We start from the raw sequence: 18,549 nt of genomic DNA, 5'->3' as shown, positions 1-18,549 counted from the left end.
CTACACCCTCCTTGTGCCTCCTCCCTGAGGGGAGGGGGGCACATCCCTATTCCTATTGAGGGAATCCTCTAATACCAAGATGGAGGATTTCTAAAGGCAGGGGTCACCTCAGATCAGGGCACCTTAGGGGCTGTCCTGACTGGTAGGTGATTCCTCCTTGTTTTACTCATTATCTCCTCTGGACTTGCCGCCAAAATTGGGGGCTGTGTCCAGGGGGCGGGCATCTCCACTAGCTGGAGTGCCCTGAGACATTGTAACAGGAAGCCTGAGCCTTTGAGGTTCCTGCAGGGGGAGGTGTTAAGCACCTCCACCCAGTTCAGGCTTTGTTTCTGGCCTCAGAGAGCACAAAGGCTCTCACCCCAGGGGGTCAGAAACTTGTCTCTCAGCAGCAGGCTGGCACAGACCAGTCAGTCCTGCACTGAAGGATTGGGTAAAATACAGGGGGAATCTCTAAGATACCCTCTGTGTGCATTTTTTAAATAAATCTAACACTGGCATCAGTATTCAGTGTAGCCATTATGGAGCTGTGGAGTTCGTTTTGACAACCTCCCAGACCATATACTTAATATGGCCACACTGTACTTACAATGTCTAAGAATAGACTTAGACACTGTATGGGCATATTGCTCATGCAGCTATGCCCTCACCTGTGGTATAGTGCACCCTGCCTTAAGACTGTGAGGCCGGACTTACTTATGCCACAGGCAGTATTTTGTGGGCATGGCATCCTGAGGGGGATGCCATGTCAACTTTGCCTTTTTCTCCGAACCAACACACACAATCTGCAATGGCAGTGTACATGTGTTAGGTGAGGGGTCCCTTAGGGTGGCACAACATATGCTGCAGCCCTTAGGGACCTTCCCTGGTCACAGAGCCCTTGGTACTACTGGTACCTTTTACAAGGGACTTATCTGTGTGCCAGGGGTGTGCCAGTTGTGGAAACAATGGTACATTTTAAGTGAAATAACACTGGTGCTTTGGCCTGGTTAGCAGGGTCCCCGCACACTTCTCAGTCAAGTCAGCATCAATATCAGGCAAAAAGCGGGGGGTAACTGCAACAGGGAGCCATTTTCCTGCACTGGGTAAGTGACATTTTCCATATATATTGTGTGTTTACTCCCCTGTTAAGGTAGTATTGCCTCTACAGTATTTTTGGTATTGTGTTACCCATAATAAGTGACCTTTATTTTGGTAAAACTGTGTGGTTTCTTTCATCTGTATAAGTGCTGTTTGACCACAGTGGTATTGCATGAGCTTCGCATGTCTCCTAGATGAGCCTTGGCTGCTCATCCACAGCTACCTCTAGAGAGCTTCTAGACACTGCCTACACTACACTAATAGGGGGATACCTGGACCTGGTATAAGGTGTAAGTACCTTACGTACCCTCCACACACCAGTCCAGCTTCTTACAATGGAAACTGATCAGCAACAGGAAAAAGAGAGTGACCCTTTCCCTGACCTCTTCTCCAACACTGCAGCTGATTGCTCAGTTGATTGGGTAGTCCTTGCAGACTGCCTTTCTGAGTCACAGAAAGAAGACTGCAAGAGTCTCCTAGGCAAGTTCACAGAACTGTTCTCTATAACACCTGGTCAGACAACATGGTGTGAACACACCATTGATACAGGGGACAGTTTGCCCATAAAAAGTAAAATCTATAGTCAACCTGACCACGTTAGAGACTGCATCACAGCAGAAGTGCAAAAGATGCTGGACCCAGGAGTCATTGAGCACTCGGACAGCCCCTGGGCTAGCCCAGTGGTGTTCACCCCAAAACCTCACTGTCAGAATGGGAAAAGAGAAATTAGGTTTTGTGTTGACTATAGAGGGCTCAACACTGTCACAAAGACATATGCTCTTCCGATCCCTAGGGCAGATGAGCTAATACATACACTGGTATTTGCCAGTATATAAGTACATTTGATTTGACTGCAGGCTATTGGCAGGTCAAATCATCAGACAATGCTAAACCAAAGGCAGCCTTTTCAACCATTGGATGGGATTATCACTTTACAGTGATGGCCTTTGGTCTGAAAAATGCACCTTCCACATTTCAGAGGCTGGCGAATACAGTCCTCCAAGGATTGGAAGCCTATAGTTCAGCTTATCTAGATGATATAGTTGTCTTTAGCTCCATGTGGGAGGATCACCTGCTCCACCTGTGGAATGATTTGGAGGCTCTGCAGAAAGCAAGCCTCACTTTCAAGGCCTCTAAGTGCCAGAAAGGGCAGGGGGAGGTTGTATATCTGGGTCACCTGGTAGGTAGAGGCCAGATTCAACCACTGCAGGAGAAAAGCCAAACAATTTTGAACTGGACTCCCCCCAATTACTAAAACTCAAATGAGTCTGGGTATGTCAGTAGGTTAATTAAGAACTATGGCTCCATTGTAGCCCCTCTTAATGACCTCAGAGAGAATGGCAAATACAGTTTTATGGACAGCTAGCTGTCAAAAAGCCTTTGAGGATCTTAAACAAGCCATATGCTCTGCACCCATTTTAAGAAGCCTTGACTACTCCAAGCAGTTCATAGTTCAGACAGATGCTTCTGAGGTAGGGGTTGGGGCAGTGTTAACTTAACACTGGAGGGTCCAGGACCAACCTGTAGCTTTTATAAGCAGGAGCTTGACCCCCCAGGGAAGGGCATTGGTCAGCCATAGAAAGGGAGGCATTTGCTGTGGTCTGGGCCTTGAAGAAGCTGGGGCCATACTTGTTTGGCACTCACTTCCTAGTTCTGACAGACCACAATCCCTTTCTTTGTTTCAAACGGATGAAAGGTGAAAATCCCAAACTGTTAAGGTGGTCCATATCCCTACAGAGAATAGACTATACAGTGGAACATAGACTTGGGAGTAACCACTCCAATGCAGATGGACTCTCCAGATATATCCACTTAGACAATGAAGACTCAACTGGACACAGCCTTTTTGTCCTTCGTTTGAGGGGTGTTTGTGTATGAAAGTACCCTCTTTCTTGGCATGGTTACCTCCATTTTCTGCCTGTTGTCATTGTGTTTGACTGTGTTCACTGGGATCCTGCTAACCAGGATGCCAATGATTATGCTCTCTCCTTTCAAACTTTGTAACTTGGCTACTTACACTGCACATTTGGCATACTGGTGCCCCCTTTGCAAGTTTCTAGTATATGGTACCCAGGGCATTGGGGTACAAAGTTATCCCCATGGGCTGAAGCATGTATTATGACACCCATTGGGAGCCCATGCAAAGTGTATCTGCAGGCTTGCCATTGCAGCCTGCGTTAAAAGGGTGCATGTACCCTTTTCACTTCAGCCCACTGCACCAGGTCACTGTAAGTCACCCCTATGGCAGGCCCTCCTAGCCAAGAGGGTAGGATGCAAGTACCTGTGTGTGAGGTCATCCCTGCACTAGCAGAGGTGCCCCCACAAACTCCACTTCCATTTTCCTGGGCTTCGTGAGTGCTGGGATGCCATTTTAGGAATCCACTGCTGGTTTCTTGCAGTCTTGTCTGAGTGTTGCATTTTGTTCCTTTTGGGTGGTTTGGGGAAAATCTGGTGATTTACTTCTTTCCTCCTGGTCACTAGGAGGCACAGTGGTACTTACCTTTGCAGTTTCCTAGCACCCTGAGCTCCCCTCTACACATTCCACTTACGTAGGTGGGGGTCCTATGTTCGCATTCCATTATACCAGGTCCATGTATCCCCTATTATTGAGGTGAAGACAGTGTCTAGAAAACCAGGTCTCTCTAGAGGTAGCTGTAGATGAGCAGCCAAGACTTATCTAGGAGACATGCAAAGCTTATGCAATACCACTATAGTCACACAGCACTTACAAACACTAAAGAACTACACAGTGTTAGAAAACTGAAGGTGTTTTATTATAGTAACACAAATACCAAAATACTGAATAGGCAATACTTCAATAGGACTTAAGTAAACACTCTATTATGTACACATTATAAGTCAGTGATTACCATAGAAGGCAATGGAAAATAGTAAAAGCAATAGAAAATAGTGAAGGCTCTAAGGCATGGGTACTCACAAACTTTTTCTCGGGGGCCAAAATTGCAGTATGGTTTGCAGCCGAGGGCCGCACTGAAGTGACAGCGGGGGAGGGTTTGGGGGGGCTTAGAGGGGGAACAACCACCCCGCCCCCTTTTTCAAAACATTGCTAAACAATGCAGTAACACACACAGCGCCATCTGCTCTCACCCCTACCCCAGTAACACACAGAGCGCCATCTGCTCTCACCCCTACCCCAGTAACACACACAGCGCCATCTGCTCTCACCCCTACCCCAGTAACACACACACAGCGCCATCTGCTCTCACCCCTACCCGGGTAACACACACCGCGCCATCTGCTCTCACACACACCCCAGTAACACACACACAGCGCACACACACAGCGCAATCTGCTCTCACCCCTACCCCAGTAACACACACACAGCGCACACACACAGCACCATCTGCTCTCACCCCTACCCCAGTAACACACACGCGCCATCTGCTCTCACCCCTACCCCAGTAACACACACACACAGCGCAATCTGCTCATACCCCTACCCCTGTAACACACACACTACATTAAAAACAAATAAATAAATAACCAAAGAGCCTTACCTGACTCAAAGCACTGTAAAGATGCCACAAATGTAGAACGGCAGGCAGGCAGGCGGGCAGCAGACGTGGAGCCGGTGACAGGAAGCAGACGACAAAGCCCCGTAAAAGTTAGCAGCAAGCGCTGACTTTTATGGGGCTTTGGCTTCCAGGATCGTCACGGAAACGCCATAAATAATGGCCGCCGTACGTAAACATAGAGGAGGGCCGCGGGAGCATGCGCAAAGAAGCCACTGTTGCGCATGCTCCTGCGGCCCTCTTCTATGTTTACATACTGCGGCCATTATCATATGGCGTTTGTTGTACGTCTCCGCGGGCCGCCAAGGTAGGTCCGTGGGGCCGCTGGCGGCCCGCGGGCCGTACTTTGAGTAACGTCGCTCTAAGGGAAGACCAAACCATATACTAAGTAATTGGAATGTGAAAGGCAGTCCACCATCCAAGGAAGTGGAATCTGTAGAGGGGAGCTGGAGGAAGTAGGAACCCCTAAAGGTAAGTACCAGGGGGCCTCCAGCGACCAGGAGAGAGGAGGTTAGTACCTGTTTTTTCCCCAGACTCACAGGAGAACTTTGGAAAAGGAATGTGCAAGACCCAGACAAGACTGGAAGAAACCAAAGGTGCATCCTGACAGAAGAGGACCTGAAAAAGAAGGGGGCCAAGTCCAGTTTGGTTGGAGTGTCAGGAGCCACTACCCACCCTTCTGTGGATGCAGGACTAGGTCGACGGTGGATGAAGAGTCAGCAGTGCAGCACAGGAGCAGAAGAGGAGTTCCATAAGCGATGCAAATAATGTCCCATGTCGGCAGTCGTGATGCAATTGGTCAGTGGTGCTGGAAAACCACAAACAAGCCTTGGCAAATGCAAGAGTTGGAGATGAGAGTTTTGCGAGGCTAAAGAGGAACAGCAAGGCCTAGGGGACTCGACCCAAGGAGTTGAGTCCGAGGTGACCCTCAGCAGCTGGAAGAGTCACAAAAAGAGGCAGCCGCCACAGGTGGCATACGGGCAGGGGGCGCAGTGAGGCCCACTCAGCACACTTGAAGAGGAGTCCGATAATGCTGGAGCCGCAGGCAGGCAGATCATGCTTTGCAGGAAGGAGTGCTGGAGTTTGGGACTACACAGAGCCTGAAAATCACTTGGAGGATGAACAAACAAGCCTTGCTACCTGCTAGAGTTGCAGTGCACGGGGGTACTGTCCTGCAAGGAGAGGCAAGGGCTTACCGTCTCCCAAGTTGGACAGCTAATAGAGGGGACCAAAGTGACTACTCCAAACCATCACCTGTGATGCAGGATCCACACAGTTCCAGAGGAGAGAGGATCCACGCAGCCAGTCGTTGTTGCAGTTGGTGCCTGCGGATGTAGAGGAGTGACTCCACTCCAAGGGAGATTCCTTCTTACTTGTTGTGCAGGCTGAAGACTCATCGTCCTCAGAGGATGCACAGACAGGGAAGTGTTGCAGTTGCTGGATTGAGCCGGAGAAACAATGTTGCAGAGCAGAGTCATTGCTGGAGTTGCAGATGTTTGGTTCCTAGAGGGTCCAGTTGTTGTCCCGGTGGCCAGTAAATGATGCAGAGGAATCCCTCTGGAATCTTGCATGTCGAATCTGAGGACCCACCTGAGATGGGAGACGCTAAATAGCCCATGAAAGGAGGTTGGTTACCTAGCAGGGTGACCACCTATCAGGAGGGGTCTGTGACGTCACCTACCTGACCTGTCCACTCAGATGCTCCCAGGGGACTCTGCCCACCTTGGATTCAAGATGGCAGAATCAGATGGCCTCCTGGAGGAGCTCTGGGCACCACCCCTGGGGTAGTGATGGACAGGGGATTGGTCACTCCCCCTTTACATTGTCCAGATTCTGGCCTGCCTTCTAGCACCACAACAGTCTGGGCTTCCTCCAAAGTCCCAGCCCCTTCAGCATTAGACTCTGCAACCTTACCCACGATCTCTCAGCCCAAGGCCACCTCCACTACAGTCACCACATAGGTACCCATCACCACAGGTCTCACCCCACACATATCCACAACCTTATGACCAGTCACTGCCAGCACACAAGGAAATGACCCGTGGAGAACTACAATGCTGACCCTTACGTTAACTCTGGCTTGGAGACTTACCCTGTTAAATCATCAACCCCTGGCAACACCTTGTCATATCATGCCTTTCCTTCAACACACAGGCAGCTGCACACTGTCAAGTCCAACTCCATGTAATGGAGGAAGGTTTCCTTGTGGAAACTCTTAAGATTGATTGTTCCATCCAGTTCCTGCCGTGATTCGAAGTATGACTCGCTCTGTGACATAAGGGAACTAGAGAAGGCCTAGCTCGTCACTCTGAGGATAGAGAAAAATAATACAAAGTGGCCCGGAGGATCGCATATACATCCGGAGTTGTGCCTCCTAAATCTCAGGTGGTACATACAGTTCGGAAGAGAGCTTTTGCACTGGTGGCATTCTGCCTCGTACAAGGAAAGCAGGAAGATCAGTGCCACTGGGAAATGTGTTGCACTTGTGACTGCTACTCACTGTATTGCCGATTCTGTGGGTCTCAAGGTTCAGTAGGTACCATTGAAAAGATATGGTCCAACTAATGAACCATATTTGGAACGCATACTGGAACATAAACATCAGGTGTGCAATAGATGCTGCTGACATTACCTCCAGAGAGGTCAATACAAGTGTAATTCTGTACAGGCATGCATGGCTTAGGATATCTGGGTTTTTCCTAAAGCAAAGCAACATCTCGTAAATGCCCTCTTCAGTGGGGAATATTTCTATGACCCGCAGGTTGACTACATATTATAGAAAAGCAGAAAAGACATATACCATTAAAGCACTGGGTGCTCTCCAGACCCAGCATGCAAAATCAGCATTATATTGCGAACAAACAAAAGGAGGCACAAAGACTCCAGATGCAACCCTTACAAGAGTTCCTGGCCAAGCACTGGTCATTACTAGCGGGTCGCCAGAAAGCCATTATGTATTGGTAAAGGCCAGCATTCAGCCAAGACTTGCATGTTGGAATGACAAAAATTGACACAAGGCAGGCCTTTTCTTGGCCACCCACTGACCATTACCTGAGATACTTCACTCACAGGATTGCTACTGGTATTAGCAATATAACGCTAGAATGGCTACAAGGTATTTATTGCATATGTTTACAAGAGATTACTGTATTGATTTAGACAAATGCATCAAGTGATGCTTGCAGAATCTTGTGCGCAGCATCAACAAGTTTGCACAGTAACGTGTTTCTTACCTTGGACTGTGCCAACTTCCACTTTGCTGCTTGATGTAACTAGAGAAAAAGTATTTTTTTGTACCAACCAATAGAGGTATCATTCAACCTAAGTGCTTCCAAAAGCTGCAGACTGTACTGTGATTTGGCTTTTTTGCCACATCTAGCTCTAATTAATGTATGCCCTGCTTCTCCCACTTAATCCATGGTTTAGGCCTTGTAATGCTTGCATTTTCTTATAAGACTCCGAAGTATCCAGTGGCTTGCTTAGCTTTAATGTAGTAAAATTAGAAATGCCCTTTTTATATATTTGTTTTGGTATGTTTGTACACATCGTTGTGGTGGATTGTAAATGCTCTCTAAATGCAATTACAATATCTGAGATTGTGTAAATCATTGCTGCTGAGCAAGGGGGTGGAGGATGTTGTATCCTTTTCACGTTTTCAAAATGCTTATATAAGCTACATTTTGATACAAGGAATGGAAATGAACTCATTTGCATAATGATTATCCTGAAATTCTTACATGAACCAAACCTACGGGATGTAATTGAGGCTCGCTGCTGTAAAGTGCGCACGTTTTTCTTTTTTTGACATTAGCTACTGGTGAAATATATTGTGTTATTTCTTTTAGCATTGGTGAGAAAGATGAGAAACCAAACCCAGCAATTGAAGAAAAATTGCAAAAGCAATTGCTGGGTAAAATTGATGAAGTTCAAAAAGAGGAAGAAGACAAGTCAAGAACACAGCCTGAAAAGAAAGAAGACCACGCTGGAGGAGAACCCAAGAGTACAATTGCAGTGAAAAAAGGGCCCACATCAAATACTGACTCTGATGGGGAGGAACATCAACTGCAACAGCAGGAGGCAGAGGAAGAACAGAAGGTGCCAATGTATTATTTTTTTGCATAAAGGGACATTGGTTGGCAGAGAGGCCTTTTTTGTTGTTTGAAATATTTTGCAGATAAACATTTTTTTTTTCTCCCAAGCTGGTGAGAGTTAATCTATAACTGCTACAGAATATAATTGTCTTTCCTTCACATCACTCACTGATTCAAAGCTCTTCCTTGAGCTGAGATCCTAAACAGCCCAATGCTGGTGAAGTTTGTGCTTTACTGTTATCTAAACCTGCCATTTTGTGAAATGCTTTCTTGAATAAGTTGATATTTTGTTTAAAAAAAAAAAAAAGAACCTCTTTTTATTACACTTGGATGTCCTCTTCAGACTGGCAAAGAGCCAGAGCAAGCTCCCATTTTACAAAATAAATAATCTTGTGCGAATTTGGCCTTTCTTTGTTCTGGTCTGCTGATTTTCTCTCTTACTTCCCTGAGCTAGTCGTATGACACAGTACTTGTTATTTTTATATATTTTTTAATGTGATGTGTATTTATCCAGTATTGGATCTTTCATAAATTCACATGCTTGAATCATCCCCGTTGTCGAAGTGGGAGCCCCACGGTACATAAAAAGCAATTAACAAATAAAAAAATTGTTCTATAGGCTATAATGGCAACACCCGTCACTCATATAGCCTATCTAAGTCCTTTTGTGAAAAGGACCTAAACCTGGCTGCTGGCCAATCAGGTACCAGCACCCTCTAGAACACTCTCCAGAGAAGCTCCTTCCCTCAGATTTTCTACCGCACGTCGTGTGAAGGGAGTCTCTCTGAGCTCTGCTCAGTTTTCTGCTTCTTCAGAAGTATTTTTCTCTCAAGTAAACTCTAAGCATGTCAGATTCTTCTAGAAAAGGCCTTTTCCGCCCTTGCAAGACCTTTGGCAAGAAAAGGCTCCATGTGGATGATCCACATAAAGACTGCTTATACTGCCTCTACCCAAGTGAAGGACTGCAAGATATGCCGTACTTTATCCTCAAAGACCCTCAGAGACTGTGAGGGTAGACTTCTGACATGATTATAGGCAAAATCCTGTACTTCAGGTGAGGAGAGTGAGTCAGAAAGGCCATACAAAAAGGTCTAAATCTGAGGACCTGGGCCAGGCGGAAAGATCCAGAAAGCGACAGAAATTACATCATAGAGAAGCTGCAAAAGGCTTACAAGGCTCAATTTCTTCTGAGCCATCCTCTCCTCGTCAAAAGAAGAAGTCGTCCCGCCGTTATCCTTCCTCTGAGTCTTCTACCTCTAGAAAGGTATTCATAAAAATGAAGTCGACGACGACACCACCGTCGACGACCGTGACGACGACGACGGTGGTGTTCACATCTACCGTCTCCACCACCTCGTTGACGAGACCATTGTCGGCGACGACTACGTTGGCGGTAAAGGCTCCTTTTTCTTCTATTAAACCTCTGTTAACGAGGATTCCAGAAAAAATTGCGTCGCTGACAACGTCAATGCCTTCGTCGACGACAACATAGTCATTGAAGACATTGTCTTCAAAAGCCTCGTCGACTGCAACACCACCAACGAGAGCTTCGTCGACTGTATCACCGTCGACAAGACCACCGTCGAGACCGTCATTGATGGAAGGATCATCTATTATAACAGTGCCGTCGACGGGACCATCGTCATTGACACCATCGACAATGCCAATGGTGCCTGTGGGCCAGATAGAGGCCATTCCTACCTCTTCCAGGTCTCCTGATCTTCGAGCCATGGTAAAGATCACATCTTTGCCCAGATCAGCGATCTATCCTACAGACACTTCACCAAGTAAGGTGTCAACCCTATTACCTACTCATTTGCTGGACTGGGAGGAATCGGAGGAGGGTCCATTTGGAGATGCACACAGCCCATCCCAGTTGTATGTTAAATATCAGGAAGTGGATCACGATGATGAGTATGATCAATATCAACCTTATTACTCATCAAGAGCGCTATTATCAACCACTTCAACCAAGAGACTCTGTCCAGATGCCTGCCTCCTTGATCCAGGACTTACAGTCAATGTTGCAGGATTATAGGAGGAGGTTCCCAGTTACAGCAGAAGATCAGCCACCACCACCAACTTCTCCTGTTACACCAAGGAGCGTACCTCCACCTACTCCCAGGATGACTCCTCATTCCGTGTTAGCTGCTCCCCCTGGAGATGAAGTTTCAACATCAGGGGAAGAAGAGGAAGAAGGGGAGATATCGACGCCACAACATCCTACTGAGGAATGGGATGACTACTTAGCCCCCACTCCTTCTCCACCGCCTCCTCACCCTTCAGATTCTCCACCGGAGGATATAGGTGGCTTTCACAATTTAATGGATAGGGGGGCTGCACGCTTCCACCTGCCAACATCTGTCTCGCAGTCTGAATGCTTCCTCCATGATTTTAAAGAGCAAGCAAGGAAGTCTGTAAGGGCCATTCTTATTGACTTTATATGGAGCGAGGGAATCAAGATCATGCGCAACCAGGCAACAGTTCCACCAGTGCCACAAAAGCTTGACAAAAAATACAAGGCAATTCAGGACTCTCCGGCATGTCTAACTGGTCACCCAAAGCCGGACTCTCTTATTTCTCAAGCGGCTCAAAGGCGTTCTAAGAACCCGTCGGCGCCTATCTCTACTCCTCCAGATAAAGAAGGAAGGAGATTAGATAACGTGGGCAAAAGGTTCTCCTCCATGTCAGCAATTACTGTTGGAGCAGCAAATTCCTTAGTGATCTGGGGTCGTGATGATTGACAAATGTGGTCTGATATGCAGGCTTTTATGGTCCTCATCCCTGAAAGCAAACAAGCAGAGGCACAGAAGATCCTCCAAGAAGGTGAACGTACATCTGAAGAGATAATTGACTGTGCTCTAGATATAGCCTCCACCGGTATTCGTCAGCTGGCTGGTGCTGCAGTATTACGCCGACAGGGTTGACTCAAGGCCACATCTTTCAGACCGGAAGTGCAGTCCAGAATTCTTGACATGCCTTACGACGGAGAATCTCTTCGGCAAGCATGTAGACGACGCACTGCAGGCCATCAAGATCGACACAGCTACTGCTAAGTCCCTAGGTACCTTGCAGTCCAGAAACAGCCCTTTTGGGGTGCAAGAGGTAGAGGATTTACCTCATTTCGAGGTTCCTTTCACAGGCAGTATCAGCCGCCTCAATATAGGCCATCCTATCACTAGCAGTATAGGCAACCATCCATTGCCTCATATGCCAGACAGGGAGGAAAGAGAAGACAGGGTTCCCAAAACCAGGATCAACCCAGAAAACTATGATCATCACCAGGCACCGGCTACTCTTCCCCAAAATTTACAGGCTCAGCAAGTAGGAGCGAACATCTCCAATTACATCCAGGAGTGGAAAAACATTACATCAGACAAATGGGTGCTGGATATAGTGACAAGAGGTCATACATTGGAATTCATTCAAAAACCACTGCACCATCCACCAGGAAAATCCAGACGTATTCCTGATGCTTGCCAAGGGAGCAATAGAAAAGTTTCTGGTTCAGCAAAAAGGTCTTGGGTTCTATTCCCAATTCTTTTTGATAAAGAAGTAGTCAGGGGAATGGAGACCGATACTAGATCTCAGGAAGCTCAACAAGTTCCTTCGGAAACAATCCTTTTGGATGATCACGCTGTCGGATATCCTACACCTTCTCAATCCTGGAGATTTTATGACCACAATGGATCTCCAGGATGCTTATTTCCACATACCAATACATCAAAAACATCGCAAGTATCTCCGCTTTACTGTGGCCGGTACCCATTATCAATTCAAAGTTTTCCCATTCAGTCTGAAGTCAGCGCCACAAATTTTCACGAAATGTCTTGCCCCAGTCGCAGGTTTTCTCAGCAACAGGGGTTATCAGGTGTTTCCATACCTGAACGACTGGCTCATAAAAGCTCCTTCTTCACTACTAGCATCCAGGGCTACAAACGCTTGCCTGAAATTATTTCGCAGTTTGGAGCTAACAGTAAATCTACAGAAGTCAGTCATCCTTCCCTCACGCAGGAGAGTCTTCTTGGGTGCAGAACTAGACACTATCAAAAACAAGGCATACCTCACCCCGGCACAGCAGCAGAAACTAACCAACTTGGCTGTCAGTATTTCCAGAAAAAAGTTTGTTTCAGTAGGACTGTTCAAGTCGCTTCTAGGCATGATTTCCTCAGCCATCGTCCTAGTTCGTCTAGCAAGATTGAGATTGAGAATGAGACCTTTACCCAGAGGAGTTACAGCTCCAATTGTCCCAGTCGCAAGGATCCTTCGACGACTTAATAAGTATTACACCAAGAATTCGACAGGCTTTGCGGTGGTGGTCTCAGACCAACCATCTCTCCCAAGGACTTACTTTTCTAACACCAGTAACAGATTTGATCATCACCACAGACGCTACCATGGAAGGCTGGGGAGGCCATTTACAAGACGTGCGCATTCAGGGAAGATGGTTGGATGTTCAGAAAGGAATGCACATAGATCTGTTGGAATTAAAGCCGATCCACCTCACGCTCAAGGCTTTTCTTACACGCATTGCAGGGTCATCAGTGTGACATCACAATAAGTATGTTTTATATCAGCAAGCATGGAGGAACAAGATCACTCTCCCTCTCAAGGGAACCTCAATCTCTTTGGGACTGGCTCATGCTGCACAATATTCGCCTCAGGGTGGAGAACCTGCCAGGGGTCAACAATGCCCTAGCGGATCCTCTCAACAGGACGGACGACAACTGCCACGAGTGGGAACTCAACCAGAAGGTACTCAACGGCGTCTTCCAACGCTGGGAACAACCGATCCTAGACTTGTTTGCCACCAATCAGAACGCCAAATGCCAATTCTTCGCCAGTCGATACCCACTCCCGGGGTCGTGGGGAAATGCTCTTTCGATGAGATGGTCCGGGATCTTTGCCTACGCTTTTGCCCCCATCCTGTTGATCCCTAGGCTCCTCAGGAAGATGAAGTCGGAGTGCTGCAGGATCATTCTCATAGCGCCCAGATGGCCCAGGCAGTACTGGTACCCGGAGCTTCTACTCCGGTCCGTGGCCAATCCTATGCGCCTTCCCTGCAACCACAACCTTTTCACGAAGAATCAGGGTCAGATTCTTCATCCCGATCCAACATCTCTTCAATTGCTCGCTTGGCTCCTGAGTTCCGAGAGTTCCAGGGTATGAACATTGATCAGGAATGCAGACGGATTTTATCTAGGGCATGAGCGGACAGTACAAATAAGAAGTACAAGCTCAAATGGAAGAGATTTTGTGTTTGGTGTTCTCAGAACAAGTTCCATCCTTTACAGAATAAGCCGGAACAAATTCTCTCGTACCTTCTCACCCTCTCAAAGGCCGGTCTATGCCATGCATCGGTTAAGATTCATTTGGCAGCTATAGCCTCCTATAGACGCTCTGCCCTCACTCGGCTCATCCAGGATTATTAAGCAGTTCATGAAAGGCCTCTTCCGCACTTTCCCTCCAGTGCGTCCACCTCCGCCAGAGTGGCATTTGAATGTAGTCCTGTCCCAGCTAATGAAAGCTCCTTTCGAACCTATTCACAGAGTTGAACTCAAGTACATCACATGGAAGGTGGCAACTCTGCTTGCTCTCACTTCCTCCAGGAGAGTCAGCGATATACAAGCTTTTACTACTGAAGAACCTTTTCTGTTTTTTTCGGATGACTTTGTTCGCTCCGGACCAACCCCAGGTACATTCCTAAAGTGCCATCATCATTTCACCTGAATGAGCCCGTGATACTACGAACTTTTCTCCCAAATCCATCTACAATTGCAGAAAAGGCTCTGCATTCTTTGGACATCAAGAGATGCCTCAAATTTTACCTCCAGAGTGCCAGACAAATGAGGAAATCCGATCAGCTGTTGGTATCTTATTCTCATGGACGGCAAGGAGCAGGGGTCACTAAGGCCACCATAGCCCGGTGGATTGCTTCTATAATTCAGTTTTGCCACACCAAAGGAGGAAAACCCTTGACTAAGCGCCCGAGAGCGCACTCCACGAGAGAAGTCTCCACATCGGTTGCTCTGTTTCAGGGCATTGCTCTGGATAAAATATGTCAGGCTGCGACATGGAAGACTACGCACTCCTTTACGCAGCACTACTGTTTGGAGTCGTCGCAGAGAACTGACTCTCTAGTTGGACAAGCTGTCTTACGTCATCTCTTTCATTAAGGTGAGACCTTTCCTTTATTGTATAGAAACTATTTTATATGCAGTAGTCTATAATTGCTATGCAATATAGTTTGAGATACTGTTATATCTCTATATATATAAAATAATGTGTGTGTGTGTGTGTATGTGTATGTGTGTGTGTGTATATATATATATATATATATATATATATATGTTCGATGGCATGTGTAGCTGCAGATACACATGCTTTGCACATCCCGCCATCTAATGTTGGGCTCGGAGTGTTACAAGTTGTTTTCTTCGAAGAAGTCTTTTCGAGTCACGAGATCGAGGGACACCTCCCATTTCGGCTCCATTGCGCATGGGCATAGACTCTATCTTAGATTGTTTTTTTTTCTGCCATCGGGTTCGGACGTGTTCCTTTTCGCTCCGTGTTTCGGGTCGGAAAGTTAGTTAGAATCTCGGAAAAATCGTCGGTATTGTTTGCGTTCGGTATCGGGTTAGTTACAACAGATCGACACCGACTTTTGAAGAGCTCCGGTGGCCCTTCGGGTTTTTTTTCGATCCCCGTCGGGGCCTGGTCGGCCCGGCCACGTGTCTCTTCAAGGCTGATGGAACGGACCCCATTCCGCTTCTGCCCAAAATGTCACAACAAGTATCCGTATACAGATCAGCATCTGGTCTGTAACTTGTGTTTGTCTCCAGAGCACAAGGAAGATACTTGTGAAGCCTGTCGAGCGTTTCGGTCGAGGAAGACATTAAGAGACCGAAGAGCGAGAAGACTGCAGATGGCGTCGGCGCCGACAGGACAAGGGCGTTTCGAGGAGGAAGAAGAAACCTTCTCCATTCAAGAGTCGGACTCAGACGAGCTTGATCCCGAAGAAACGCCGAAAACCGTGAGTAAGACGTCGAAACATAAAACTCATGAGAAGACCACAAAAGCCCAGGGGACGCCACCGCCAACAGGCCATGGCTTAACCCGAAAAATAGGTGACCGATCATCGGCACCGAAAAAGGGCACGCTTGTGACGAAGTCATCCGACTCCGGTCGAGATACCGGCTGTAGGAAGTTGGCTCTGTATGTGCTATTTCAAAGTAAGGAGTAGCATGCACAGAGTCCAAGGGTTCCCCTTAGAGGTAAAATAGTGGTAAAAAGAGATAATACTAATGCTCTATTTTGTGGTAGTGTGGTCGAGCAGTAGGCTTATCCAAGGAGTAGTGTTAAGCATTTGTTGTACATACACATAGACAATAAATGAGGTACACACACTCAGAGACAAATCCAGCCAATAGGTTTTGTTATAGAAAAATATATTTTCTTAGTTTATTTTAAGAACCACAGGTTCAAATTTTACATGTAATAGCTCATTTGAAAGGTATTGCAGGTAAGTACTCTAGGAACTTTGAATCATTACTTTAGCATGTATACTTTTTACATAAAACACAATAAGCTGTTTTAAAAGTGGACACAGTGCAATTTTCACAGTTCCTGGGGGAGGTAAGTTTTTGTTAGTTTTCACAGGTAAGTAAGTCACTTACAGGTTTTAGTTTTTGGTCCAAGGTAGCCCACCGTTGGGGGTTCAGAGCAACCCCAAAGTTATCACACCAGCAGCTAAGGGCCGGTCAGGTGCAAAGGTCAAAGAGGTGCCCAAAACACATAGGCTATAATGGAGAGGAGGGGGTGCCCCGGTTCCAGTCTGCCAGCAGGTAAGTACCCGCGTCTTCGGAGGGCAGACCAGGGGGGTTTTGTAGGGCACCGTGGGGGACACAAAGTAGCACAGAAAGTACACCCTCAGCAGCGCGGGGGCGGCCGGGTGCAGTGTGCAAACACGCGTCGGGTTTCCTTCAGTTTTCAATGGGAGACCAAGGGGTCTCTTCAGCGATGCAGGCAGGCAAGGGGGGGGCTCCTCGGGGTAGCCACCACCTGGGCAAGGGAGAGGGCCTCCTGGGGGTCACTCCTGCACAGAAGTTCCGTTTCTTTAGGGGCTGGGGGCTGCGGGTGCAGGGTCTTTTCCAGCCGTCGGGAAATGGAGTTCAGACAGTCGCGGTCAGGGGGAGCCTGGGGATTCCCTCTGCAGGCGTCGCTGTGGGGGCTCAGGGGGGCCAACTTTGGTTACTCACAGTCGTAGAGTCGCCGGAGGGTCCTCCCTGAGTTGGTTGTTCTCCACTAGTCGAGTCGGGGTCGCCGGGTGCAGTGTTGCAAGTCTCACGCTTCTTGCGGGGAGTTGCAGGGGTCTTTAAATCTGCTCCTTGTAACAAAGTTGCAGTTCTTTTGGAGCAGTGCCGCTGTCCTCGGGAGTTTCTTGTCTTTTTCGAAGCAGGGCAGTCCTCAGAGGATTCAGAGGTCGCTGGTCCCTTGGAAAGCGTCGCTGGAGCAGGTTTCTTTGGAGGGCAGGAGACAGGCCGGTAAGTCTGGGGCCAAGGCAGTTGGTGTCTTCTGTTCTTCCTCTGCAGGGGTTTGTCAGCTCAGCAGTCCTTCTTCTTGTAGTTGCAGGAATCTAAATTCTAGGTTCAGGGAAAGCCCTTAAATACTAAATTTAAGGGCGTGTTTAGGTCTGGGGGGTTAGTAGCCAATGGCTACTAGCCCTGAGGGTGGGTACACCCTCTTTGTGCCTCCTCCCAAGGGGAGGGGGTCACATCCCTAATCCTATTGGGGGAATCCTCCATCTGCAAGATGGAGGATTTCTAAAAGTTAGAGTCACTTCAGCTCAGGACACCTTAGGGGCTGTCCTGACTGGCCAGTGACTCCTCCTTGTTATTCTCATTATTTTCTCCGGCCTTGCCGCCAAAAGTGGGGGCCGGGGCCGGAGGGGGCGGGCAACTCCACTAGCTGGAGTGTCCTGCGGTGCTGTGACAAAGGGGTGAGCCTTTGAGGCTCACCGCCAGGTGTTACAGCTCCTGCCTGGGGGAGGTGTTAGCATCTCCACCCAGTGCAGGCTTTGTTACTGGCCTCAGAGTGACAAAGGCACTCTCCCCACCATGGGGCCAGCAACATGTCTCTAGTGTGGCAGGCTGCTGGAACCAGTCAGCCTACACAGATAGTCGGTTAGGTTTCAGGGGGCACCTCTAAGGTGCCCTCTGTGGTGTATTTTACAATAAAATGTACACTGGCATCAGTGTGCATTTATTGTGCTGAGAAGTTTGATACCAAACTTCCCAGTTTTCAGTGTAGCCATTATGGTGCTGTGGAGTTCGTGTTTGACAGACTCCCAGACCATATACTCTTATGGCTACCCTGCACTTTCAATGTCTAAGGTTTTGCTTAGACACTGTAGGGGCACAGTGCTCATGCACTGGTGCCCTCACCTATGGTATAGTGCACCCTGCCTTAGGGCTGTAAGGCCTGCTAGAGGGGTGTCTTACCTATACTGCATAGGCAGTGAGAGGCTGGCATGGCACCCTGAGGGGTGTGCCATGTCGACTTACTCATTTTGTTCTCACCAGCACACCCAAGCTGGTAAGCAGTGTGTCTGTGCTGAGTGAGGGGTCTCTAGGGTGGCATAATACATGCTGCAGCCCTTAAAGACCTTCCCTGGCATCAGGGCCCTTGGTACCAGGGGTACCAGTTACAAGGGACTTATCTGGGTGCCAGGGTGTGCCAATTGTGGAATCAAAAGTACAGGTTAGGGAAAGAACACTGGTGCTGGGGCCTGGTTAGCAGGCCTCAGCACACTTTCAATTCAAAACATAGCATCAGCAAAGGCAAAAAGT

The 18,549-nt window shown here is 47.8% G+C and overlaps 1 protein-coding gene across 6 annotated transcripts in view; it reads left to right on the top strand.

The window, feature by feature from the left end:
• PSIP1 (PC4 and SRSF1 interacting protein 1) overlaps positions 1 to 18,549 on the top strand; it is a 524,703-nt gene that overhangs the window by 247,705 nt on the left and 258,449 nt on the right. For all 6 annotated transcript variants that reach the window (XM_069240070.1, XM_069240030.1, XM_069240049.1 and 3 more), the window contains one exon: positions 8,456 to 8,705. In XM_069240070.1, coding sequence (XP_069096171.1) covers positions 8,456 to 8,705 — 250 coding nt within the window. The remainder of the gene's footprint in view (positions 1 to 8,455; positions 8,706 to 18,549) is intronic.

This window comes from Pleurodeles waltl, chromosome 1_2 (assembly GCF_031143425.1).
Source record: "Pleurodeles waltl isolate 20211129_DDA chromosome 1_2, aPleWal1.hap1.20221129, whole genome shotgun sequence".
NCBI classification, from domain to species: domain Eukaryota; kingdom Metazoa; phylum Chordata; class Amphibia; order Caudata; family Salamandridae; genus Pleurodeles; species Pleurodeles waltl.
The sequence above is the reverse complement of the archived record's forward strand: the minus strand, read 5'-3'. Positions and strand labels throughout refer to the sequence as shown.